The 27,593-nt window shown below is 44.2% G+C and overlaps 3 protein-coding genes across 17 annotated transcripts; 2 read left to right on the forward strand and 1 right to left on the reverse strand.

The window, feature by feature from the left end:
• The first annotated feature begins 1,058 nt into the window (after window positions 1-1,058).
• Window positions 1,059-14,037, forward strand: pfkfb4a (6-phosphofructo-2-kinase/fructose-2,6-biphosphatase 4a). 4 transcript variants are annotated; one of them, XM_080461605.1, is made up of 14 exons: window positions 1,059-1,309; window positions 6,300-6,416; window positions 6,515-6,611; window positions 6,699-6,765; window positions 6,862-6,936; window positions 7,011-7,067; window positions 7,163-7,284; window positions 8,138-8,345; window positions 8,431-8,577; window positions 8,679-8,783; window positions 9,402-9,531; window positions 10,352-10,414; window positions 10,488-10,552; window positions 11,780-12,523. In XM_080461605.1, exons 1-14 carry the CDS (start codon window positions 1,258-1,260, stop codon window positions 11,837-11,839), a joined length of 1,365 nt encoding a protein of 454 aa, XP_080317731.1. In that variant the 5' UTR covers window positions 1,059-1,257; the 3' UTR covers window positions 11,840-12,523. The 4 variants fall into 4 exon arrangements, with proteins under 4 accessions (XP_080317731.1, XP_080317732.1, XP_080317730.1 ...); XM_080461606.1 differs by lacking the exon at window positions 11,780-12,523 and adding an exon at window positions 13,122-14,037 and having other exon boundaries at window positions 1,064-1,309; XM_080461604.1 differs by lacking the exons at window positions 1,059-1,309; window positions 11,780-12,523 and adding exons at window positions 5,532-5,828; window positions 13,122-14,037.
• A 116-nt stretch (window positions 14,038-14,153) lies between these two features.
• tada3l (transcriptional adaptor 3-like) lies at window positions 14,154-21,121 on the forward strand. Of its 12 annotated transcripts, none has more exons than XM_080461609.1 (12): window positions 14,155-14,278; window positions 14,752-14,860; window positions 15,633-16,404; window positions 16,603-16,633; window positions 17,898-18,136; window positions 18,223-18,470; window positions 18,580-18,685; window positions 18,797-18,932; window positions 19,018-19,121; window positions 19,236-19,342; window positions 20,286-20,477; window positions 20,576-21,121. In XM_080461609.1, the coding sequence occupies exons 5-12, from the start codon at window positions 17,927-17,929 to the stop codon at window positions 20,766-20,768; spliced, it is 1,296 nt and encodes a 431-aa protein (XP_080317735.1). In that variant the 5' UTR covers window positions 14,155-14,278; window positions 14,752-14,860; window positions 15,633-16,404; window positions 16,603-16,633; window positions 17,898-17,926; the 3' UTR covers window positions 20,769-21,121. The 12 variants fall into 12 exon arrangements, with proteins under 12 accessions (XP_080317739.1, XP_080317735.1, XP_080317734.1 ...); XM_080461615.1 differs by adding an exon at window positions 16,719-16,852 and having other exon boundaries at window positions 14,190-14,278; window positions 15,633-16,633; XM_080461613.1 differs by having other exon boundaries at window positions 14,154-14,278; window positions 15,633-16,852.
• Window positions 14,280-17,418, reverse strand: LOC308108560 (actin-related protein 2/3 complex subunit 4-like). Its single transcript, XM_080461621.1, has 6 exons — window positions 16,960-17,418; window positions 16,229-16,347; window positions 15,799-15,910; window positions 15,612-15,707; window positions 14,932-15,102; window positions 14,280-14,832 (listed from the first exon to the last, which is right to left on the reverse strand). Exons 1-6 carry the CDS (start codon window positions 16,960-16,962, stop codon window positions 14,827-14,829), a joined length of 507 nt encoding a protein of 168 aa, XP_080317747.1. The 5' UTR covers window positions 16,963-17,418; the 3' UTR covers window positions 14,280-14,826.
• Window positions 21,122-27,593: the final 6,472 nt, after the last annotated feature.

A 27,593-nucleotide genomic window follows, 5' to 3' on the forward strand; every position in this document is an offset into this window, starting at 1 on the left:
TGGGAATTTTTTGTGTAATGCTTACGGTCACGATTACACACAGATGACACATTCTGACACATGAAAAGAACATTTAACAGCCTTTTGTCAGAGAAAATGGATGTACAACTCTGTCAGTTCGCACTTTTAAGAAGTATTTAAAAAGATCCTGCTTCCAGTTTGACATCTCTTCTGTTGATTGTTGTGCAATGGTTATTAACAATCCTTGGTGATGCAATTTTTTTAAGTGAGTAATCCTGGAATATTTTAGAGTGGAGAAGGAAATCTTCATTAGCTTTACTGAAAAAAGAAGAAAAAAAAACAAGTTCAGTGAGGTGAACAGTTCCTGGAAAATCTTGAAACTTACCTGAGTTATGTGTTGTGACATATAGGAGGCATATGCATTTATGTTTTGGCAAATCTCCTTGAAAAGCAATTGTCTTTTATGTTGCACCCATGGCTAAGTCATGAAATGAAATTTGACAGTTTTATCTTCCATCGGTTTATTTCAATCAGGATTTGAATAAAATCCTAATTTTCTGGACATCACCATGTCTTTTGCTGAATCTCTTTTCCCCCACATTTTTTAAAAGCATTATTCCCCAGTCATTTCATGCACTGACACACACCAAGTTAAATCTCCATCTATGTCAGTCAATATTTTCTGTGACTAAAAATCTGTGTTAATACTTATTGTGTCAACTTCTAACACAACAACTCGATGGCGCTTGAAGTTTTTATCTTTTTTATGTTCGTTTTCTTTTGTCGTTGTTTGTTTTAACTTACACTGCAACGTAAAGAAACATGCTTTGCGTTATTTGTATATTTAACAAGTGAAGTACAAATCAATATATTGTGATCACTATACAATTGCAAGATTGAATGGATGTGAATTCACAGGAACTGTGACAACTTTGAGTAAGTTGCTGTGAGTCAACTTTTAAGTATCCAGCATGAATGTCATGTGCATGTGTGTGAGGACTGGTGGGGACATTGCCCTCATGTCAAAGGGTGGGTGGGTGTGGAGCAGGAGGAGGGCAGGTAGGCTGACACTTTATCACATCCCTTTTAGTCAAAAGCACACACACACACACACACACACACACACACACACACACACACACACACACACACACACACACACACACGCATAAAGGCAAAGGGGTGTGTGTACAGTGAGCATCCGTAAGGCTGTGTGACTGTGTGCAGGCTGCTGCTGCTGCTGCTGCTGCTGTTGGAGACGCACGTACGCACCGCGCGCCATCAGACAGACGCAGAATGAGGGGCTGCTCCAGCCGCTCCAAGCCCACTCACAACCCGGACAGAACGGGTAAGAGACGTCGCTTCAAACCGTTCGCCTCTTTTGCTTTTAAATTGCGCAGGCTTTGGCTTTTAAAAAAAAAAAAAAAAAAAGATAAAAATAAAAGAGCAGGCGGAGGCAGTGGGCAGGTCGAGCGACTCTTCGAGACGTAAACAAGAGTGGATGGTGAGCGTGACTGCGTGTTGGAGACCTTTGCCCCACATAGAGACAACAGGCGGCTGTGGTGGGATGTGACAGTCAGATGTCTTTGTTTGTGACAACTGAGGATTTATTGTAACTTAGAAGATGAGCAGGCAGGCGGGTAACTGGAGTTTCTGGACAGTAACACTAATTACAACAAGCAGATATATTAGTGCAGATCATCTCCTCTGGAGGCTTGTTTTCACTTCTGATTGGCCTGTCATGTCATTCTCTACATGCAGGAGGTGTTTTTGCACTACACTGATCTGAGTCTCTGTGTAGTAAAAGCTGATTTACTGGCCGGTGTAACGTTAACCTGCATTGCTATATTGGGATATGACTTGTCCAGTGTGGCACAAGCGAAAGGCAGCGAGTTGCAATCAGAGCCTGGCAGCTGCTGGACGGAGGAGGAGCAAAGGGAGGAGCTGGGTTTGTTTCCTGTTCAGAGAAGATATGATGGACTTAGTGTAAGTGTTCTCAAACAGGCCCATAAAATAACAACCCAACTCAACTTCCAGAGCGATGGCATAAACTATCCGTGTTATCTGACTATCAGTCAAGACTATTCGTCTGTTTACTCTCCCAGCTGAAACTCTCAGACACCTTCTTGTTTCTGAGCCATTTCTTGGTGGACCTGATGAACCTGACACACATTATATCTGTTAGGTGCAGCCAGGGAGTTTGAGAGAGAGAGAGAGAGAGAGAGAGCACAAGAGCTATTTAATTAGAAAACCTCCATCTCGCCATATTTAGGTCGCAGCTCCTGTTGCTGCAATACCAAGTCAAGCTTCACATAATCAGTGCATCAGATAAACAGATGGACAGACAAGGTGCACTCACTTCCCAACATGTGGAACACACCCACTGTGTGAAGGCCCCGTCTCTCTGTCGGTCAGATTCTGTTGTGGCTGTGTTAATGAGGCATGTACTGCGGTAATCTCTGTGGTCCCCGCAGGGCTGTTTGCATTCGGCTCACCTGCTGTCCTCTGCTCAATGCACACATTGTTGTTTTAATGTGCTTATATCACCGTTATTTATTATTATTTTTTTAAATAATTTCATTTTCATCTGATATTTTTTAAAATAGGATCTTGCCAATTCCAGCAAAGCAGCATTAAGATGCTCAACATTTCACAAATATACAGAAAAAAACAACGATTTCAACATGAGCAGGTAAACAGTGGAAAGGAGAAAACTCCCCTGACCACAAGTGGAAAGAGGAACAAAAAGTTGTACCCAGGTACTACTGTTTCTCAACTACAAGGACAAAGTGCTTTTCTGAAAAACTCAGCAATTGGTTACTTTTTAACTGCATTTAAGTGCATTGTCACTATACCTGTATCATAATACGTTTGAGAAACAAAATTACCATAAGATGTGTTTTGTATACAAATTAAACACAAAGTAAGATTTGTTATCCCTGTAAAACAATAAACTCATTGTCTACAGACATTTAGACTAAAAATGTTTAAATGTTAATTCAAATTTTGGAAGTACTCTGCAGCAATTAATATTTTCTGAAGTACTGAAATAGATTAAATGGTGTAAATTGTACCCTTCATGTGAGTGTAATTACATAAATGCAAACATATAAGGACAAAGTGAAAGTAACCAAAAGTTTTGACAGTAATGTGAGTGTTTCTGATTTGTTACTTTCACACATGCAAATGTTACTGAGGATAAGCTCAGAGAGAGAGAGAGAGAGAGAGAGAGAGAGAGAGAGAGAGAGAGAGAGAGAGAGAGAATCTGTGTAATGGTGACATCTTGTGGACAGTGTTTGCTAATAATGGACAATTTGAAAAAAATTACAGAAGGCCTTTGTTAATGAGAAACCAAGACAAACAAAAACAAATCCAGAAAACATATCATGAGAAGTCTTCCTCATAATGTAAACAATAGTCTGTCTGGTTTCTCAGGAAGCCGTCATCGTGACACTCAGTCAGCACAGCCTTGAAACTGAAGCAGCCATAAAGAAACCGTCCATTAATCATTGATCACCTTTATTTACACCTCCAGATCTGCTGTGAGAAAAAAAGGCCTGTTTTTGGTACATTGTACAATCAGCAAGATCTCAAAATCAATGAATGTTCATCGCAGTGAATACTTTTGTGGTCCATTGTCCTGTGCAGCTTCTTTGCAAGTGCATGAATGAGAAAGTGACGCCCCGCATCTCTGTTAACTTCCTCAGATTGTATCTACTTGGTTTGTGATTCTTGTGGTTTGCTTGGTAATTTCGGTTCAGACTTTTCCCGTCCAAATATTTTTGGCTCCAAATCTGCTCAATGACTGAAGATGGTTGCAAAATAGTTTTCTAAAACAAGCCTGGCTTTGCGCATGAGTTTGCCTCAGACAGTTACAACAGGCTGCAGTATTCTAAAGCTCTCTCGAGAAAGATGAGTGCAGGTTTCACAACAGCACAGATTCTTTAATTTTTAAAGCAAAACTTTAGCAACTGATCTCCTCACTTCAAAGACATTTATAGACTCGTCTTACAAGAAGCTGCAACAACATGATTGTAAACTTTAGGAGGCGTCTCACTGCCATCCAGTTGCAAAGAAAATTTTTTCCAAGTTTCTTTTTTGAAGGCGCTTTCAAATATTGCTGAACAACTCAGTGAACCGAGGATTAGAAGTAGTGGTGTGTCAGTCGGGAATTAAATAGCTCTTAAAGCCAGTTCTTTGAAGTTAAGGGACGGAGCTGGCTCATTCTTTTCACACAATACAAGTTTTTTTCTCTTTTCTTTTTGCATTGGCGAAGTAGCAAAAGAATTTAATATTTTTCTTGAGCCAAAAGAAAAGACATGGTAATTATGACAAAATGAGTTGTAATTTCCATCACTAGTTTACACCCTCACAGAACTTAAACCATATTGACCATCCCCATCCTTCTCTCAGCTTAAGTCTCACAATGGATGTTGAGCGCCATAGTAAAAAAATATATGATCTTCTTACACTTATATTATAATTATAATTTTTCTCCAATGCTTTTTGGAGAAACTTTGGAAAATTCAGTGATGAAAATGTATTTTATTTGTGTGGATATCCATCTTCACCTGGTGCCTTGCATGTTTTGTTCTTTTTCCTGAGTAGCTTCTCCAGTTTCCTCTCACAGGTAAAAAAAAAAGAAAAGAAAAACAACACAAAAAAAAGAAAAACCTTGCACGTGACCCTGTTAATCAGTGACCCTACATTGCAGCTTGGTGTGAATGTGAGTGTTTGTCCCATGATGGGGTGGTGACCTGCCCAGAGTATATGTGGCCTTCAACCATAATCAGAAGGCTCAGCTCCACTGCCTCGCCATCCTGAAATGAATAAAGTTGTGTCGAAGATTTAGGAATAGATAAATGGAGAAAGAAAAGTTAAGTTATACCTTCCATTTCATAAAAAAAAAAAAGATTGTTTTCTGAAAAATTTTAAGAAAATTGTAGTTCTGGTCAAAGGCTTACACTGATCCCTAGATTTTGAAGGGATCTGTAGATTTTGAATGGATGTAGATTCTGAAACTCTAGATCAGCAGTGTCATACATAAGGCCCGTGGGCCAAAACCAGACCCCAAACGGCTCCAACCTGGCCCAGCAAGGCAGGCAATTTGTAAAGATTTCAAAGAAAAAATGTTTTTTTTTCACAAATCCCTTAAGAATAGCAGACACAACGCAACACTGAGATATTGGTGATGCTGTCATGAACACTCGCTACCTCATTGCTAACAAACTAGTCTTAAAGCCATGCTGTCAGGGTGAAATTGTAAAAACATGCACAATGTATTTTGTAAATACATTTTACTGTATTTTACACAAGATGGTTGCATTGAAATTGATTTTACGTTGAGATTTTAGCAATCTTGGACAGTAATTGTTTGGTTTTTAGAAAATATAGACATGTTCGTAACATGTACTTTGCACCACGACAAAGAAAAACTGTAAAGTTCACATGTTTTTGTGTGCGCGCATCAGACGTGTAATACGGCTTTAAGAAAAAAAAAATTGCGCTCGCGCTGTCGTCTATACGCTCTCGCGTCGTTTTCTCCGCCGTGGCAAGAGGGGAGCACGTGACCGCGCGAGAGGGAGAGAGAGAGGACGAGAGAGAGAGAGAGCGAGAGAGAGAGTGTCTGAAGGACTGCCTCCATCCCGGGAGAGCCGCGCCGATGAAGCACCGGTCACCTTCAGAGCAGCATCACGGGAAAAAGCCGTGCGCTCGTGTTGCCTCAGCCGCCTCGGGCTCCCCGAAGGACGGCATGGAGGACAACAAAGCCCCGCCGAACCCGCGGGAGCTCACGCAAAACCCCCTGAAGAAGATCTGGATGCCGTACAAGAACGGCCTCCCCGAGAAACACATTGCTCAAAGAAAAGGTGCGTGATGATGACGACGGCACGCCGCTTCCGCGTGCGGCTTTTTGACGTTACCGCGCGGCGCAGGAAGCCCACGAGTGATTCGCGCTAATCCCGCCGGCATTAGGGTCTTATTGTCGCTGCAGCCCGGTCCTCCGGGTTATGTAAGAATCCACATGATGCCGAAACACGGTCAGAGTCGTGAGTCTGTGTGGGGAGAAGCACGCCGTGTCGCGAAGTTGTGTTTCTGAATTTGTGGTCCGACTCGGTCCGTGTGTAAAGATGGAGACCCACAAAGACCAACGTTTGTGTCCTCGCGCCACGCTCCCTGACCCAGACATCTGTGCACACAGTGTGGAAACTTTCCTCCAGATGTCTCAACCATGACCCCCTCAAACTAGACTGGTCTCCCTTTGTCTTTCGCCACAGACAAAAGCAGCATTATCTAGGATTACACTGTGTGTGTGTGTGTGTGTGTGTGTGTATTTACAGTTTGTATGACCAACTGTCCAACCCTGATTGTGACTGTGGGCCTACCTGCCCGAGGAAAGACCTACATCTCCAAGAAGCTGACCCGCTATCTGAACTGGATCGGAGTGCCCACCAGAGGTACGACTAGTTAAAGTTTTGTTTAATCTAAATATATATATATATATGTATATATATATATATATAAAGTGCTGATCAAGCTGTTTGTTTCCCCACAGAGTTCAATGTGGGACAGTACAGAAGAGAGTGTGTGAAGATCTACAAATCATTTGAGTTCTTCCGTCCTGACAATGAGGAGGGATTAAGGATTAGAAGGTAGAGCCTGGTTGTAGTTACTTACTAATAGTTAGTTTTAACGCCTGTCATGTGATGTTTATGGCGGTTTGTGTGTGACCCTTACAGACAGTGTGCCTCGGCAGCGTTGAACGACGTGCGACAGTACCTCACCGAGGAGGGAGGCCAGGTCGCGGTGAGTTAGATGTGTTGGAAGGTGTTTTCTCCGGGGGGGGGGGGGGGGGGGGGGGTGCTCAACGGCTTCTCAACGCCGCTCCGTCTGTGTCCTCAGGTGTTCGACGCGACAAACACCACCCGGGAGAGGAGGGAGACCATCCTCCAGTTCGCAGAGCAGAATGGCTTCAAGGTAAACTGGCGTGGCTCCAGCAGTAGAACGTGAGAACGACACGCTGTAGTGACCTTCCCTCCGTCTGCCCTCAGGCCTTCTTTGTGGAGTCAGTGTGTGAGGACCCGGACGTCATACAGGAGAACATCGTGGTGAGTGGCTGCTTGGCGTCTCATTAGTTCACAGAAAATGAGCTTCGGTCTGTCTGACTCTCACCCTTCCTCTTCCTCTTCCTCTTCCTCCCCAGCAAGTGAAGCTGGGCAGCCCCGACTACACCAACTGCGACTCGGAGGAGGCGGTGCAAGATTTCATGGAGAGGATCAAGTGTTATGAAAACTCCTACGAGACGCTGGATGAAGTCCTGGACAGGTGAGGGCGCCGCTGCTGTGGAGGGTTTGTTGGATTGAGGACGCAGAAAGCAGCCGAGGAGAGTCGCAAGAATACAAACGTTAATAAGTAATAATCACCTCTGAGGAAACTCAAACCGACGAGCCGTTGTGACGACACCCAGCAGAGACGAGGCTTCTGCGTTCACTTTTCACCTCCTTCACAAGCTTCTTAGATCCAGCTGGACCCAGACTGGGACCTGATCACGTGCGTCTGCGGTTCCACTACCAGAAGCACTGCAGCTGCTGATTTGTTGTTTTTAGTCGTTCTTACTGGATCTTCATTTATTTATTTATTTATTTTTAATGGTTCTGGCTTGCTGCCACCAGTTAATCTGTAATGTTGGATTGATGAATCAGCATTATTGTCAACACACTATTGCTGTTCACTCCGTCTTCTGCAAGATGTCTGTTGCTAAGGCTGATGACATGATTACAATAAATTAGAGTTATGTTCACCAAACCCTGGAGTCAATAAAGAGACTGAAGGGAACCAGGTGTGTTAATGTTAGTAATTCATGTTTATGAAGCCTAATCCGCTGTATGAGTTCAGGTGGCACTTTTAGTAAGTTTCTATTTAGCGTTTTAGTTTTGCGAGAGCCGATACAGCAAGTCAAGACCCTAAACTCTTAACATGTTCTGGATAACTTCTGGAGTCAGGGAAATGTTGGGTTATGATGCGGCTCCTATACATAGCGCAGCATGTTGTGATGAAACCTCCGCTCTACATACACCCCTCCCTCACGCTGAAGTTTGATGTCCGACGCTGCCGATACTTAATTTCTGGTGAATGATGGTGAACACGTGGGCTTATTGTGCGTGCCGTCCCCTCTCAGGGATCTCTCCTTCATCAAAATCATGGACGTGGGTCAGCGGTACTTGGTCAACAGGGTGCTGGACCACATCCAGAGCCGGATCGTCTACTACCTCATGAACATCCACATCACGCCGCGCTCCATCTACCTGTGTCGCCACGGAGAGAGTGAGCTCAACGTGAAAGGCAGGATAGGAGGAGACTCGGGCCTCACGCCCAGGGGCAAAGAGGTGCGACATGCTTCGCCACACTGAGGCTGCACCGTCACGGCGGAGACCCTTCCCTTTTCCCTGAGCCTTTTAGTCCTCTGCGCAGTTTGCCAAGAAGCTGAGCCACTTCATCGAGGCGCAGAGCATCAGCGACCTGAAGGTGTGGACCAGCCAGATGAAGAGAACCATCCAGACGGCCGAGGCGCTCAGCGTGCCGTACGAACAGTGGAAGGTCCTGAACGAGATCGATGCTGTGAGTGAGGCTCTCTCTGGCCGGCGTGTAGCAGGATCGTATCGGCGCCGTTTTTAGGTTTAAACCGTCCCTGTGTATGTGTGTGTGTGGTGCATTTTCAGGGTGTGTGTGAAGAGATGATGTACGAGGAGATCCAGGACCACTACCCCCTGGAGTTTGCCTTAAGGGACCAGGACAAATACCGCTACCGCTACCCAAAAGGAGAGGTCAGTATCTGGGTTTAAATGTGATGGTGAAGCAGCCCCTTCAGGAACAGGGAAGCTCTGTTTGAAGTGGGTCTCCTCTGTGGGTCTCCTCTGTGGGTCTCCTCTGTGGGTCTCCTCTGTGGGTCTCCTCTGTTGTTGCTCATCACCGCAGACACATTATCAGACTGTGTCCACATGGCTGTCGGCCACCAACTCTCTGCTAATGAGCCTCAGCCTGGACCAGCACTTTCTGGCCAGACGCCAGCTCACAGTCAACAAAGACTTCACATCAGACAGTGAACGTGTGCATGTGTGTGTGTTGTGGTGGTTTACTGCAGGCCTGCTCTCACCTTTAGTCCATCTCATTACCTTTCCATTAGTCTCACGTAGGAAGATGGATATGATCATTATCTGGCCGCTTGTGTAACGCTCTGAGGTGATGTCCTCAGTTCTGTTTGTCGAGACGATTTGCATGGATCGTTCCACGGAGCGCAAACATCGGCCTCTGTTTAGATGAGAGCAATTACTCAGCAGGATGTCGGGTAACGATGGCGCCAGACCTCTGATCTGCAGGTGAGCTTTTTCTAATGGCTGCCATGTTGGTCTCATGCTGGCCTTTGAATACGTTGTCACACGCAGTCCTATGAGGACCTGGTGCAGCGGCTGGAGCCCGTCATCATGGAGCTGGAGAGACAGGAGAACGTGCTGGTCATCTGTCACCAGGCCGTCATGCGCTGCCTGTTGGCCTACTTCCTGGACAAGACAGCAGGTCAGTGGCGTTCAGCCTCCAGCTGCTTCAACATCTTCTGTCGATCAGAGCTGAGCTTTGTTCACGTCGGAGTCGTATCATCGTTGGCTCTTTTACAACAATTTAGTATATGTTTCACATCACACCACCATGAAAGAAACATGAACAACATCAAGTGAAGCCAAATAGCTCCATCGCCCCCTGGTGGCTACTTGAACTCTGACTCAGTTGTCTTTTTCAACACTTGAGTGTCGCTGATGATCCTTGTTTTTAATGTCATTTATCACTTCAAAATAAGCAGTTAACAACAAAATATCAATTAAAAAAAAAAACAATTATCATGAACAATTACTTCCAATGGTAAAAACTGTCTGGGAATGTGTTCTTTGACTTTTCATTAAACTTCTGTCCTTCATGACAACGCAGAAATGACATTTATGAGTCATACTGCAGCCAACCAGCAGGGGGCGGTCTGGTGATACGTCATCTTTTATTTTTATCACTTAGCTTTATTCCCCCTATTAATCTTTGACCCACTATTAGTTTTTCTAATGCTTAAAGTGTGAGTAATAACATGGTGACTGTTGGTTAGTTGGGACTCTTTTACTTTAATGAGTGAAATGATTGTGACAAAGTTCCGTCGCGCTCAGAGTGGCGCTTCACTCCTGTCTGATTGAGTCAATTCTTTTTGTTTTAAAAACCTGAGGATATAAAAACAAAGTTCTAATATAATGGCCAGAGGTTTGCTGGGTTTGACAGTCGCTCCAGATGCGAGCTGACTCGCATGCTGAGCAGGTTTAGGTGTCCCCGTCTTTAATAATGTGAACGTGTGTCTCCACAGAGGAGCTGCCGTACCTGAAGTGCCCGCTGCACACGGTGCTGAAGCTCACGCCGGTGGCCTACGGTAGGACCGCTTCGCTCTGTGTGAGTGTTTCCAACCAGTCAAACTGAACCTAACAAACCTCGTGTCTGCTCAGGATGCAAAGTGGAGTCCATCAGCCTGAACGTGGACGCGGTCAACACACACCGAGAGCGGCCCGAGGTGGGCATCACAACACACACACACACACACACACGCACACACACACACACAGTAACACACATCAAACAGACACACAAGGTAAGTTTGCTCCCAAAGAAAACAACACAGATGTCTATTTTTCCTCCTGTGGGTTGGTTTTTCAGAAACGCTCCAGAGCAGGTTTTTCAGCCTCACTATGTTTGGATTAGAGGTTTAAACGGTGACTAATACTCTTATTGCTATTCATGGTCCCATGTTCTCGTTCTCACAACCAGGAAGTAGCTGCTACGTTTGATCAAACAGAACCGACTGCAGGGGGAACCTGGGGGGGGGCAGGCCGGTTTTCTTTTCCCAGCATGACTTGATTTAAGTTAAAGTGTTTAATATTTTATCGGAACTGTTTTTTTTAAAACGGAAGAGAAGGATTTTGGAGCAGAGGCAGAACGGTAAACATCTCTGACTTCTCAGACATTTCAAATTGAAAACGTCTTAACTTGCAGGAAAAGATGTAAGAAATCAGGAAGTGCATTCAAAATGAAATGACCACTCTGTTTGACGCGGAGCGTGGCGAAAATAAGCTATTCTCCCACCTTTGGGAAATGACTCTATACAAGATATTAAAACATTTAAGGTGTGTGTGTGTGTGTGTGTGTGTGTGTGTGTGTGTGTGTGTGTGTGTGTGTGTGTGTGTGTGTGTGTGTGTGTGTGTGTGTGTGTGTGTGTGTGTGTGTGTGTGTGTGTGTGTGTGTGTGTGTGTGTGTGTGTGTGTGTGTGTGTGTGTGTGTGTGTGTGTGTGTGTGTGTGTGTGTGTGTGTGTGTGTGTGTGTGTGTGTGTGTGTGTGTGTGTGTGTGTGTGTGTGTGTGTGTGTGTGTGTGTGTGTGTGTGTGTGTGTGTGTGTGTGTGTGTGTGTGTGTGTGTGTGTGGCCCTGAAAATGAGCATTTGATTCTCTTCTCAGTCGGGGATAGATAAAAGATCATTCCTGAAGCCTCATCAGCGTTTTTTTCATCTTGTAGATCATCAGATCCTCTAAAGAGGTTGGAGACAAGTATAATGATGAATTGATTAATGTGACACGTTCAGATCACGTGAAGCAGTAATACCTCCAGAGGAAACGGGCTGATGTAGTTTTCCTTTAAGATCTATAATAAACTTGAACAGTGTTACAGAAAGAAACTCAGCCGTGTGCCGTTGACCATGTGACATCATGTTGTGAATCCTCCTCCCTCTTTGTTTTTCCATCGAACAGAACGTAGAAGTGTCGCGGATGTCAGAGGAGGCTTTGCTAACTGTGCCAGCTCACCAATGAGGCACTACACCCCCCCCCCCCCCCCTTTTTTTTTTTTTGTACCCTCTGTTCCACACCCTGAACCTTCAGACGCACAATGTTCCCTCCACAATCTGATTAAATCTACACTTTGCTTGTTTTTTTCTCTCCTCTGATGACATGATGATGATGGTGGTGGTAATTGACTGGAATCCAGTTTCTAATTTTCAATTATTAATCCTGTCACGGATCGTGTGTCGTGGATGTTCTCCCATTTTCGGAGAATGAATAAAAATCAGATGGTTTTTGTTTTTTCTTTTTAACTGATCCTGGACTCCCCACTGTGAAGAAATGAAAGTCTTTTCTGAAGACAAATTGATTACATGTAGTTTATTTTCTTACTGATGCTGTTTGTTGAAGTGATTTAACAATGCTAGTCGGAGTTTCACCTCTTTCTATTTGTGCCGGTAGAAATCTGAGATTCTAATTTTAGTACTGCGGCACAACAGAACAAAGTTGTGCATTTTTTTATGTTTGTTTGTTTTGTTTTTTTGACTATTTTGCACATAAAAATCAAGATTGTTTTCTTTGGATGTCTGAAAATGAAAAAAAAGTGTTTGGTCTTGTGACGATAAAATAGTTTATTCATATTTCTGATCACAGTCAAAAGTATTCCTGTTTTCTGTCTGAATAAACTCCAAACCAACGTTTAATTTATCCTCCCCACACCGTTTTTGTGCTTCATTTTAGAAAACTTGGCAGCTGCTTCATGACCATGGTTCTTCTGAACTTGGCCTGTTTCCTTCGTATCTTGACTATCTTCACATCAAACGTTCACTTCCTGTCTCACTCAGCCGTGCAAACCGGAGAGAGAAAGTCCCCCCCCCTCCTCTCCTTCATTCACATGCACACACTCCCGCCCGGGATGAAGAACAAACGGCGGCCTTTCATGAGCCTGAACAAAACGCTCAGTGTGCCATGTTGCACTTTTTCTGCCAGGAATCGGGGGGGGGGGGGGCAGCACAAAGCTCACGCCTGTTGTAACGTTAAGAAGTGAAAATAATATTGTTGGAAATAAAAATAGGATTTCTAAAAAGACCGGAAACCTTTGTGAGCAGTTGACGACACACTTAAAGTTCATGATATTCGACGGCCATGAGTCAACAAATCCGATTCCCCCCAGATCAACACGAAGCCACACAGGTGGAGGAGGGAAACAGTGCAGAAGCACCGTGAGGGTGGACGGAGTGCGAACGGTCACTCTGGTGAACGAGAGCTTTGCACGTGTGCACCAGATGTCTGACGTCTGCCTTCCTCTCACCAGAATGTGAACGTCCACCGTACGACCTCAGACGCCCTGCAGACCGTCCCGGCTCACCTCTGATCCCTCCGCTGGTGCTGATGAAGACTTGTCCTCCCCTTCCTCCATACAGACTCCTGTGATCGCACCTTCTTTTATCTAATACCCCCCCCCCCCCCCCCCCCCCACCCTAGGAGATGTGCCTCCTTCCTCTCCCACTATCTCTCTTCAAAAGGGAGTTTGAAGAAGCTCAATTGCCGCCCGGCGAGATCTGAAGGCTGCAGATTATTTATGAATGAACTGATGCGTTGCATTCAATGTAATTTCAGTCGGTTTGTATTGTGAAAACAACACAGTCACCGTAATGAAGATTTTTTTCCTTATTGTGACGCGCGTACCAGAAGTGATGGTGTGCACTTTGTAGGTTTTGAACTTTCTCGGAAAGCAAAGCCGACGCATCTTAACTGCAGGGAACCTTTTACTATCCTGAACAAACTGACACTTAGGTTTTCTACAGATGAGAATTAATATTGTACACTGACTTGTTTTTCAGTAGAAACAGGTGTTTTGTATTGATGCATCTCAAATTAAATATTGAAATTCTTTACTGTTATTTCTACAGTTAAAGCAGAAAGTGTCAAAACATTTTTACATTTAATTTGTGGTCATTTTAGCCTTTTCTTTCCTTATTAAACATATTATTGTGAGACACTTTAATAATAAATGACTAATATAATTATTAAAATCAGGTATAAGCATTTCATTGTACTTCAATTTATTAAATTGCACTCAATGATTTTAAATGCAAACTAATTAAATCACATCTGTAATTTTCCTGGTTGCTTCGGAGCACTGGAAATGCAAAAGAAAAAACTTGTTTGTGGGTTGAATGTTTGTCCCTGTTCTCCAATTTAAAAAAACAACATATTTTTCCAAACTCAAATCTTTCACTTTCTGGTTTATGATTTCAGTTTTATAACTCGTGGATTGTAGGAATTTAGTCATACGTTTGTCAGAGCTGTCACTGTGAACAAACGGTTTCCACTCGAACACTTCCTCTCTGACGTGTGGTTACAAGATAAACGCTGCTTAAGGTGAGAGGTGGCGAGTGAAAACAACTTCCTCAGAAACAGCTGAACCATTTATAGATGCATCGGCGAAGGACCTTCCGAACACCACAGGTATAAACAATTGTTTTATTTCCTTTTTTTTTTTTTTAAACACGAGTCGTACAGGTTGTGGGGGGGTGTCTCTGCTCCATATGATTTAATGCCACGCAGACTACTTCCTCAAATGTTCTGAATGCAGAACATTTGGAGACGCATCGGAAACAAGTGACGGAACATACAGACTCACGTACACACGAAGAAAAAAAAAAAATATATAAAAACCTGGTTGTTTCATTTGCAACGTCGCGTCGTCAGCGCAACCCTGTACTCGTGGCTATCAACTGGATTAATACTTTAAGGACCCGCCTCGGTTTGGGGATTTGATCTACGTGGTTGAAAATGAAACTGGTAAATATTTCATTATATACAGTCATTGATATTCATGAGTACAGGGGGAAATACTCGAGACGGGTGCAAAGGGTGTCATTGCCAGATTGGTCACGCTGCTTTCTTCTCCTCGCTGATTGGCTGTTTACTCCTTTTAGATCGCAACTCTTGTGCTGATTGGGCCGTTGAGAGCGTTTCCAGGCATGTGCTGGACTGAGGACCGAACACTGTCATCAGAACTGTGGAGAAGAGAGAATCAAATCTTCAGTAATAACATAACTTTGATATGTTAACTGACCCCCCCCCCCCACACTACAAACAATATTCAGACTGCTTACGTTCTTGAGGAATTCTTCAGCAACGATACGAGCTCTGGCGTTAACTGACAGCTTCATCTCGCTGATCTCTTTGTCGATTTCCTCCATGAAGTGGATGACAAAGTCAACCAGCTTGTGTTTGTACATCTGCTCCGTGTGAAAGTTGGTAATCAAGAAACTAATATCGTAACCCTGAGGAGGAAGAAACGAATGAGCGTGAACACCCAGCACATCTGACATCGCACATCTATCAATAGAAAGGAAATATACACTGTCGTCTACGCTCTCTAAAGCCCTTATGACGTCAGTTAGGAATGGATCATGTTGATACTGTGAGGGCCACAGCAGTAATAATCTTCACTGGCGGGTTGTGATTGAGCACAACAACCACAAGGATAAATACTGAGATTAAACAAAACTGAACAAACCTTATGTCTGCATTTCTTGTTGATTAAATCAACCTGCACACCTTTGATTTTTCTTTATTGCATTTAGGAATACAGAAATTCCAACAACATCAATAACTCTGTAGAATATCCTTCCTCCTATATGTGTTTTGAGTTTGACTCGGACGCCACCAAGTGTGAGACTAGCGACCCGAGCATAATGTAAACTTGAAAATGTTTACATGGTTCCTCATTTTATTTCAATTCTTCCTGTCTTCTGTTGTCAATAAATATAGATTGTCACTGCTCTCTGACCTCGACCGGTTTCCTCCTCAGGATGAAGAAGTTCTCTGCTCTCATCATCATGAAGCGCATGAACTTGTGGCAAAGGATCTTCTCGATCTCGTCAGCCTGCAGACAAATCACGGCACTCTTCAGTAGGTTGCAGAGAAACAGGAAAAGCCACGAACAACAAAGTCCGAATCGTGATGGGTTCGCTGACCTGCTTGACAGCGATGCTGACTCTGACAGAGTTGATGGATCCCTCGATGAGAACCTTCTCCTTGTCATTGCGGCTGATCACCACAGGCTGAAGTAGCAATTCCTTGCTGCTCCTGGAGACACACCAAACACAAATGTTTTCCAGTTTGAAAAAGATGTATGTTATTGCACGGGACCCTTCAGCAGAGTTCCCCGGGAAGTTCAGTCTCTCCACTGCAGACAGGCAGCAGCAAGCCCCCCCGCTGAACCATTTCAGAGCCGTGCCCCTGCTTGTTGTGATTTTTCCTCCCCTTTCTGCATATTCCTCTGCATGTTTGTGCAGGTCCAGGCCTGCCTGAAGGCAAGCAGGTGTTCTGCAAAACGTACCTGGGGGGGCGGGAGAAACAGGAAGGCAGAGACGCAGGAGAGGACTGCAGTGTCCCTGAACGTACCTGACCTCCACCTCCGGCTTGTTGTGACGCTCCACCACCTGAGAGGAGAAGTTCTCCAGACAGAGGGCCGCCTGCAAGGTGGCCCTCACAGCGTTCAAGTAGGGGCGCAGAGTCGCTGTCTGGAGGAGGGAGTGAATCAGATCAGTTGCTCTGGAGAGAAGATCTTCGTGCAAGAGGTTATTCAGATCAGACTACACGTCTATTAAGGGTCAACCTGCCGAGGTCAACTTGGATCTGCAGGAATGCAACTACTGTACATGCTTGCAGTCAGACGGTCCATATCTTGAATTAAATCTGATGAGTGTCATTTTGGGCGGAAACAGATGATCGTCAAAGTAACATGTAGCCTTTTTTTTTTTTTTTTTTGCTGACAGCTGATTCGACAGCATTACTGGATGGTTTCAGGTGAATGCGACCACAACTCATTCAAATCCTGTCTTCGCTGCATTAACGTTAAATATTCTTTTGACTACCCTCTAACTCTGAGGAGGCTGCCGGTTAAAGTGACGAGAGGGGAAACCGAGAGAAGCAGACAGCTCAGCTCAATCTCTCCGGTTTGTGCAAACCGAATGAAGGATGCCCGTCCTCTCTTCTACTGCAGCCGCGGAGAAAACAACGTCTCTGGTGCGCACAGGGTTAGCTAGGCGTTCTCATATACAATGTACCAACAGTTTATCTACCCGCAAAACAATAAAGTTAAACAGAAAGGTCGATCTAACGCAGAGACTTACCATTTTTCTGCTGTAAAAGACGGAAGTTCCTCAGCCACGCCTGGGACGACTCTTCCGTAAATCCTACATAGTCAAGTAAAGCTAGTGTGCGTTTGTTTTCTTCAAAGTCTTCATTCCAGGAAGCGTCTGTCTTTTCACGCAGTACAAGTGGTGGTTTGTGTTCCTAGCTCCGCCCTGGTGGCATACGCTTCACAGAAAACCGAGCACATCCTTATGGTGCGTCCATTTTTATGTCGAATGGGGGAATTATTTACGCGACGGCTATTGAGGCAGAAGGTATTTTGACACTTAGTAGCTTTTTTCGTTGACCTAAAGAAAACACAGAATTACATAACCAAAATGTGATATACTTACACTTTTGAGTTAGACGTTTGGTAAAACATTTTAATATAACACCCCATTATATCAAATGGTTTGGTCCGATGATACCAATGTTGATTTGACTTCCGTGTATTTGCAGTTCATCGCGTTTGCTTCTCAGTTTACTCAGACTTAAAGCACCCAATTCACTTTCTACCAAAGTTTTGTTTAACTTCACCTTCGTGACTGGTATTTCCTTTAAAATAGGCATTTCTTTGGTCCAAGTATATTCCGTTTGTCCCTTTTGCCCCAGTGGTTTTTCCCATCATGGAGACCATTCAGTGACGGTAATTATCGTCGCAGGCAGCAGCACAACATTCAAAGATTGAAATCCACACACTGTGGGTGTACCGCTTAGCTCAAATAACTTTAGAGTGTTATGATTTTATGAAACGAGCGTGTGCGGATTTAGCGTGCATATTTGGTGTTCATACGAAATTTCTACATTTTTCGTGTGTGTGTTTTGGGCCCCGTGTGCTCTTGTTTGCCGCACAGTCCAGAATGGTTCGGTCCGGTTGAACTGGACTCTGCATGTGTTACTGCGTCGTTACCAACGCGCTTGGGTTTTGTGCTCTCAGGTTAAACAGACACCGCCTGGCATAGCGTCATGAGCGAGCTGAAGGACTGCCCGCCACTCAAATACTACGACTTCAAGCCCGTGGAACATGTGAAAGTGTGCCCCCGCTACACCGCGGTGCTCGGCCGCTCGGAGGACGATGGCATCGGAATCGAGGAGCTCGACACTCTGCAGCTGGAGCTGGAGACTCTCCTCTCCTCCGCCAGCCGCCGCCTCCGCGCCCTGGAGGAGCAGAGACAGGTAGATACTCCTCCATCCAGCCGGGCTTCAACCTTCTTCAAATTCATTAAATAATAACGCTTCCATTCCTCTGTTCCGTTTCCCAGATCCTGACAGACTGGCAGGACAAGAAGGGAGACAAGCGCTTCCTAAAGCTGGGAAAAGACCCCGACCCTGCTGCCTCATCTCGACACAAGCCAAAAAAGCAGAAACTGGACGGCAAAGGGGGTCACGGCCCAGGTCCGGGTCCTGGCAGACCCAAATCCAAGAATCTACAGCCAAAAGTTCAAGAATATGAATTTACAGACGACCCACAAGACATTCCTCGCACACCCAAAAATGATGCTCCCAACAGGTCAGCAACAAGAGCTGTAACACTAAACAGTCCACTCACATTGAGGCTGTTGCTGGTATGTTTTGTTTTCTCACCTTCTTTAAAACCCATTGTGTTTCCACTGTTTTAGATTCTGGGCATCAGTCGAGCCATATTGCGCTGATATTACAAATGAAGAGATTCGACTGCTTGAAGAGCTTCTTAAGGCCCCAGAGGATGAAGCTGAGTATTTCAAGGTACGACAATAAGAAGTTTCATTCGAAAGCAACAATCCAAAACTTTCCCGTCATTCATTCATTTAGTGTGAATAACGCGTCGAGCTCCGATTGTGATTGCGTGAACTGTAGATTCCTGCACTTGGGAAACACTACTCTCAGCGATGGGCTCAGGAGGATCTGCTGGAGGAGCAGAGGGAGGGCGCACGGGCCAACGACAAGAAGAAGAATCTCATGGGAGGGCCGCTCTCTGAACTGGACGCAAAAGGTCAGACCACAGCATGCACCTAAAAACATTAATAATGTCATTGCTGCTGTTTAATGTTTTTTTTAATTTTTTATTTATGTTCTAGATGTGGACTCGCTGCTGAAGAAATCTGAATCTCAACATGATTCTCCTGAAGATGGATGTCCGTTTGGCCCTCTCACACAGCGCCTGCTGCAGGCCCTTGTAGAGGTGACACTCAGCATTACCCTGACCTTTGAAAATGCACCCCCCCCCCCAAAAAAAGTGAGATCCGGCATCTGGCATGATATCAGACTATATTGATGGTTTGTTTTTCCTTTACAGGAGAATATTATATCCCCCATGGAGGATTCTCCCATTCCGGACATTTCAGGGAAAGATGCCAACGATGGTGCCGGGACTTCTCCTCGAAGCCAAGGAAAAGCATTCAGGTAAAGATTTCACAACAACAAATCCAATTTTGTAAGAAAATGGACTGAACTACAGTAGTATCTGTTTTCAAACTGTAGAATTCCCAGTGACAAACACAAGATAACGTACATTCCCTCAATCTCAAGTCTCAAGTCACTGTCATTTGTAACAGTTTAATGTGCACCAAACATGACTTGTGTTGTTTGTGTGTGTAAAATTGTATTTGTTCAAAATTTGTTCTTTAATTAAAAGGATGCAGTAACATTTCTATACAAACCTATTCTATACATCTGTAGCGCGCCTCGCTGTCTAAAAACAAGCCATCGTTCCTCCATAGCATCAAAATGAGCCTGTTGTGGTCAAACAAGTAAAACTAACCTAAACAGTTGTCAGAATAAAGTTTGTACGGCAGTGTTTCGGCTCACAACCACGGATGGGAAATAGAACTTTAAAAAAAAACTTGTTCAGCATCCACATGTGCATAAAACTCTGTTATATGTAAGGGGATCATATTCCCAGTAAGCATTCAAAGTACACGATCCAGCCGGTCTGCACAAACTGGAGCCGATTCCTCCAGTGTGGATTTCTCCGTCGCTCCTCCGGTCTCTTCTTTCTAGTGCTTCCTGGTTCTAGATGAGACACTGGAAAGATACTCAGGTTGCTTAACCTCCACTTGGACACTCATGTTGACATGTTTACATCCTGCGACAACAAGGATACTGACAGCCGTTGACATGTCACCTGAACTGGTAAACGAATTCGACAGGACGTTTTCAAATCATTAACATGTGGAGGAGAGAGGCTGCTTCACCCACTTTGTCTCTGCTGCACCTTCAGATACACTGACACGCCACGCTTTGTATCAACCTCTGTTGTGTCTTTGGTTTATTCTTGTTGTTGTTCCACCGATACCTTCCATTCTCCCCTACGTCATAACACGTCTTTCCCGGCTCTTCTCTCCAGTGTTCCTCACACACGCTCCTTGGAGGCACGGATCAAAGAGGAGCTGGTGGCCCAGGGCCTGCTGGATTCTGAGGAGCGACCCGGACAAGGAGGAGACTCTGAGGACGAAGTTCTCGCCGAGCTGCAGAAGAGACAAGCCGAGCTCAAAGCCCTCAGTGCTCATAACAAATCCCGGAAGCAAGAGCTGCTCCGGTGAGGAGGGACACGCAACGACAATACTGAAGTCCCGATAGCCGCTGAAGACCCTGAAGGTGATTACATCACTGTTTGTGTTTGCTTCCACCTCACAGGTTGGCCAAAGAAGAAATGCGCAAGCAGGAACTACGTCAGAGGGTCAGGGTGTCGGACAATGAGGTGATGGAGGGATTTCGACGGATCATGGCGGCCAGGCAAAAGAAACGCACTCCGACTAAGAAAGAGAAGGACCAGGCTTGGAAATCACTAAAAGAGAGAGAGAGCATCCTGAAGTTACTGGATGGGTAGAGGCTCGGGGAAATACTGGCGGGGGCGTCTTTCCTCCACAAATTAACACAAAACCTAACAGCTGTTAGAGAAACAACAACCATCATGACGCGATGTAAACGTTTTCTTCAGGTCTGTGTGATCGGAGTTGAGAAGTGTGTAGTAGTTCTTGTGTCGTTCAGCATCATTCGATTACTAACCGTCATTATGAGACTTTCTACACGTTTTGTTGATGTTTTTTCCTCTGTTGGTCCAATTTTTATGTTGTTTTGTATTTGATTTGTATAGTGATGTTATGACAGTTTGAATAAATCAGTACCACTTTAGGACTGTTTCTGTATTTGTGTGAAACGATGAAATGGCATAAAACACCTAACAAAATCTATAATGGTGTTTTCTGGGCAGACGGGTCATTCATACTTTACCTTCAACAGGAAGTAACATTAAAGTAGTAAAGAATATTTCTACTTGTTTATGCTTCAACAGTGACAGTCCAACCCCTGAATATATTTTAAAAGCAAAATGTTTTTATGATTGAAGCAGAAACAGTGACTCCTTCACTTCGTCATCTTTAGGACTGAAAATGTCCTTTTCCAGGGAGTCTTCAAATGTTTGTATATAAGTGCAAATCATGCTGGGTTTGAATTTTGTTGAATTCACTCAGAGATTTAACAGTTTTTAGTATTCTCCGTGTCCACGTGGTCTTCAACCAACAACCTGCTGCTGAACACTGCAAAAACAAAGGAGGTCACTGTAGACGTCTACAGGACCTGAGTGGACCACGGGCCCTCCTTCAGGTTAGTCCACATCTCAGAGGAGCTTCCCCGGTCTGCAAACGCTGAGGCAGGGATGGTGGCGCCCCAGCAGAGGTTACACTTCCTGAGGGTCATCAGGAAGATCAAACTGGATCTGCTGGCGACCTTCAACTGATCCACCATTGAGCGCGTACTCGCGCACTGCATCACAGCCTGGTACGCTGGGAGCTCGGCTGCTGGCAGTACAGCCCTGCAGAGGGTGGAGGAGGTTGCCAGCTCCAGATTCCTGAGAAGGACGACTGCCATCCTCAAAGACCCCTCACACCCAAGCTCATCACCTGTTTGAACGGATGCTTTCTGGCACATCCAGTCTTTTAGACACTTTTTATCTTTGAGCCATTGGATCCTTCATAACAACTGACCTGGACATTAGTGGTTTCACTCTGCTCACTGTGATCATACTCATGATGATTTTAGAAAGTGTGCAAGTTCAATTATTTACCTTTTAAAACTTTTATTCTTACATGTATGTTAAGAGTACTTTTATATTACATGTATTATCTATTCTATGTGTCCCTTTGCTCACTTATTCATCCACAAGGGAGCAGCACCTGTGATTTTATACACATATTACACATTATGGGGTGTCCTGGCTCGGTTGGTAGAGCGGTCGTCTCTCAATTGGAATGTTCAATTCCCATCTCTGCCTGCCTACATGCCGAAGTGTCCTTGGGCAAGACACTGAACCGCAAACTGCCTGGGTGAACGCAGTGTGAGAGTGAGTGACTTTGTAAAAACATGCAAAAAAAAAACATGTACCAGCTGCAGGACAAATTTATTTGACATTTCTCTGTATTTCGCACCTGGAGATATCATTAAAATTTGCTTTTTGTTGAGGTTGTAGTAATTTTGGGGAGTAATCGTTTAATTTTGTGAAAATATAGAGATTTTCATCACCGACACTTTGCCACAACAAAGAAAAACTTTCTAGTTTAAATGTAAAGATTACCATGGCACTATTTACTGGTCTGGCCCCTTCAAGATGAAATTAGGTTGTACGTGGCTCCTAAACTGAAATTCCTAAGCTGAAATGTGTTTCACACCCCCGGGTGTATGACAAAACTTTTGAAAGAAGCCATCTCATCTGTGAAAGCCCACTTCTTTTGAATTATTTCTCCCAGGAGACTTCACTTGTGAGGCCAGAGGTGCAGCACGGGTTTGAAAATCAAACCTCTCACCAACAAGTTTGCTGATTTGAATCCTGCTGAGGGGTGACCACCCTGGTTCTCTGAGCAATGCCTTCAACACCCCCACCAGCTTCGTAGATTGTGCGAAGAAGGTCAAGCATGAAACGAGGAACGAATCAACCGCATGGATCACTGAATAGCTGGAAGACCAAATAGAATTAGATTATAAATGATTAACTCAATTCTTTTCAGTACTTGTACCATATCTGACATCAACACAGTGTAACAGACGGAAAATATGTTAAAGACCAGATCCTCCTTGAAAATATGATACAACTGAGTGTGAAGTGCAATCTGTGTGTGGTTAGTTGTGTCTGCAAATCATTTCCTGTCGCAGTCCAACAGCATACCTGTTAAACTTTGCTGGTAATAAGTAACACAAAGGCAAGACGTGCATCAAACAAGTAAAATACTAATTAAGGAAAACAAGAAGAGGGAAGGCTAATGTTTAAAAAACAGGGTAAGTATTTCTGGGATAATGTTCTATGATAAAAAAAACCAATGTAGAGATATCCAAGAATGCATCAGTTCATTTATAGGTAAACTTGAAAACCTAACTTCTGTAAAGCACGGTGGGGGCACCATCATGCTGCAGCGACTGAAAGCACTCGGTCTGTCAACAAAATCATGAAATCTAAAGATTCCAGCAGAATTTAATGTAGAAATATGTTCCCAGATTCAGAAAACATTGTTTTGAGTCCTCTAACAGGAATCTGATTCAATCCTCACAACCAGCAGCACAGGGGAGGATAAGGTGGATGTTTAAGGAGCCATGAATGAAACATTGGCACAATTTTAAAGGTAATTTCCATTTTTACAAAGGAAGGGTTGAAACAAGCAGCAGACAACTGCAACAAACTTCTAAAGCGGTGTTACATTCAAATACAGGAAACATGTACACATTAATTATCAGCGGGAAGTATTTAAGGTTCTCTCATTCACTTAAAATGTTGTTTTTAAACTTGTTGATGTTCAACTAATTCAGTCTTTTAAATTAATTTTCAATGTATACGTTTTTTTTCTACAGCTGTGGAGAACACGCTTCTATACTTAGACACCACTAGATGGCAGTCACTGTCTATGAGCGTCCAGGCTGGCGGCACTGGGCCTTAGATTGGTATTATAACCAGGGCATCCGGTCTTTACTTGAAGAGGTTCTCACTGATCTTGATCCCACAATAAAACAGAGGACTAGTGAGACCCTCAGTGTGCAGCTGTGTGTGAGGTTCACTCAGTTCATCCTATAGACTGGCTGACAGACCAGCTCAGTCATCCAGAGGGATTTCAAAAGGGACTCCATCACATGGTCACAGCAACAGCTGCCACACTTCTGCTGCGCCGCCGCTCAGTCTGAATTCATCTTTCATATCAAATCAGAAATGAGAGGACGCATCAGGCATGACCTGTTTCATGTTCTTCCCTTTTTCCTCCTGACTGTAACACCAGGAGTCAAAGTCAATCCAAGCAAATTAAATAAAAGTAAAACAGTTGAACAAATTGATGCAGTGATGGGCACTCTTACCTCACAGGGAGAAAACCTGGGTTTGATTCTTTCTCTGTGAACTTTGCATGTTTTCCCTCTGCATGTTTATGTACCAAACCCTAGCTCGGATTGGCTACTGGCCCGGCAACTCTAACCTGGATATCATGTGCATAGCAGCTATCTAGAATTACAAAACAGTGATCTCCATCTATTATTTATGTTAACAGCACTGGTGCACTCACTCGCATCACTCTGGTGTGTTGATAATCACACCAACAACAGATAACTGATTCACGACCATATAACTGAAGACACACATGTTGTATTTCTCTTGTTTGACATGGAACAGGAATGTAGAACGATTTACGAGATTCAACGGAATCGAGCAAAGTTACAAATGTGGTCACAAAGAAGTGCTGTGGAGAAGAAACTTCTCGTTGGCCCACCATCTCTTTGTGGTTTAGCGGCGGAGACAAAACAAATGATTAAAGTAGTTAATTACCGTTTTTATTTCTGTTGTCGTCCCGTTTTTGTTCTAGAGGTCAGCACATTTGTAGTTCTCCTTCACAATGGACTGTGCTGATACTCAGCTGAACAGCACTCTTGCTTGAGTAATATTGTTTACATCAAAATACTTATGACCCCACATCTCAACCTGAGATGTATCCAGACCTGCAGCCGTATGTCCTCATCCTGAATGTTTTTAGTTTTTCCTGCTGACCGGTACCGGGTGCAGTCTGACCTCAACTTTTGTTAGCTGGGATTATGTCCAGTTATACAGACAACATGGCCACTCACATCCACCCCTTTGGTCAAATAATGCTCTCTGATCAATCCCTTTTTGAACTGCGGGTGGAAAAGTACCTGGTGAAAATCCACACATACGTTGAATATGCAAACTCCACACAAAGAGGCTTGGCCCTGATTTAAAACCTCTGAACCCTCTCATTATGAGGCGAGTGCGTTAACCGCCGCTCCGATCCGACCATCCACCAATCAACCTCAAATAGATGTTTTTGTAAAAAAAACCCACACACATTGAAACCCTGCACAGAAAGGCCCGGACTCAAACTGGGAATCCTTTATCACCGTGAGTCAAGAGGGCCAATTGTGTTGTCGCTCCTTTAAAGATTAGTGTGGTGCTTTAAAAAAAACATTACGGCTGCAGGTGAGATCGTACCTGTGTCTCTAGAGTCCCAAGACATTTTTATTCCACTGCTTGTTTATATATTAAACAGCTCCAATCTGTTTTTTTGTGTTGCAGCCTCTTGAGATGCAATTGGTGTTGCATTATTTTTCCCTCACTTGTATGAGTTCAGCAGCTATTCGCCAGCATATTAAACTGTCTTACAATAAACCCCCTCTCTCCTTGCTTACTTTTAAAAGAATCTATCTGATAATACAGTGAGAGAAAAAAGGATGAAAAATGAAGATAGTTCTTGTTCAACATGCAGCCTACAGGTTCCAACAAAAGCCCAACCATCATGTCAAAGCTCCTCAGCTTAGGCTGCTCCTCTATGTAAATTCATAATGTCGTCAGCCTGTGTATGAAAGCTTTTAATAACATGGAGACCTTTTGAGTCCTCCTCGCAGGTGAATGAGAGGCTGAATAGGTAGCTGTGGCGGCCCCTCGAGGCTGGGCGTATCACCACCCAGGGCTTTTGTTGTATTTGTTGTCATGAGACCTAAACTGAAGGGCAGGTGGGTTTTGTGTTTATCCACTGCTCATGCACACTCAATGATGCTCGACTGCTGTTTGCACATATTGGGTTTTTATTATCATTCAAGGATAACCAGACTTCTTTTCACAACCCAGGTGGTTTGTCCCTGAGGCTCCAACTCCAGCCTGCCATGTAACCCTCTCTCCTACTTTCCTCATGCGAAATTCAGCCACATGGTGAGCTTCTTCACTCCTCCCTGTCAGGGCCTGTAAACGTTTACGGCTATTTGACGAAGAGGGCTTTTCACTGGGGGGCTGGCTTAATAACCACCAGCAGGAGATATCGAGTCGCTACTCCTCCGAGAGAAAGATTGTAAATACAGTGCTGTCATGTGGGTAGACAGTGTGCTGTGTGTTGTGTGTTTACACACATGCACACTTATCTATGCTACTATCGTCTCGGGTCAGTGGGTAGGGGGGGGGCACTCTGTCCATTGGCTCTTTGTTTGGCCTCTGTGGATGAACTAAGTTTCTTTCTCCGGGGCTCTCCTCCTACTCCACCTCCGTCCCAGCGTTCCTGAGACACACACACACACACACACACACACACACACACACACACACACACACACACACACACACACACACACACACACACACACACACACACACACACACGTTCAGAAACACAGGGGTAAAGGGGCTTTAACATAAATCTGTTGATCCTTTGTCTCGATGCAATGTCAGCTTTCATGCTGAATCGAAATTGTGTGTGTGACAGAGTTTAGAGACAGAGGTTGAGACAGCTGCCTGGCCCGCTGAGAAGCGCCTCTGTCCGGCCAGGCCACGCCTCGGCCCTTATCACACACAGAGAACTATTGTCTTCAGGGCTACTTCCACTATTCTGATGTCATGATTTGTCCTTCCCCATTGGGCTGCTGTTGCCGTTGTGGCAAAACTGGATAGACTTTCAAGACCAAAGTCAGAAACACAAACAATTCCACTGATTGATGGTGTGACAGTCTCAAATACCTCATGCAGAACATGAAACAGTCTGGTGTAATCACATTTTTGACCCCTCCCTTAACTTGGTCTGCTTTGAATCTCATTTGCTTCCCATTTGCATGGCAGTTGATGATTGTTTTGTGTGACTGGGGAAATGGGCTGCACATATGGAAATCAGTCTTTTCTGTCACCGGTCAGCTCCACCTGTTTTGGTTTAGGTCATTGGTGAGGATTGGATTAGGACTAGTTTTTCTAGCTTGTTGTTGTTCCTTTGAGCCATTCTGTTGAAAAGAAGCCCAATCAACCACAGGCGCTTACCGTTTTAGAGGCACCAATCCTGACAAGACAAGACTTGTTTCTAAGCAGTGGAGGCATTACATATTATTTAGGGGCATAAAAGAAGTTAGGGACTGAGGGCCAGCTCAAGCTTTGATTATAGGTGTTACTCCAAAGACAGTAGTTCTCCAGAACAAATATAAACACCCAGAGGTTTAACATTCAGATCCTGATTCCTGAAGGCGTCATGGGCTTTTTGTTAGTCAGGGTTCTGTTTTCTTATATTTACTCCTCTCACTCCCCATATGAAGCTATACTGTATGAGTTTCTCCGCCCTTCAGTCCACATTGACATACTTCAGTTACTACTGCAGTCACTGGCATGAATTATTGCTCCTTGTGACTTTGGAAATCTTCTCAC

Source organism: Lipophrys pholis (genome assembly GCF_963383615.2).
Source record: "Lipophrys pholis genome assembly, chromosome: 4".
Lineage (NCBI taxonomy): Eukaryota > Metazoa > Chordata > Actinopteri > Blenniiformes > Blenniidae > Lipophrys > Lipophrys pholis.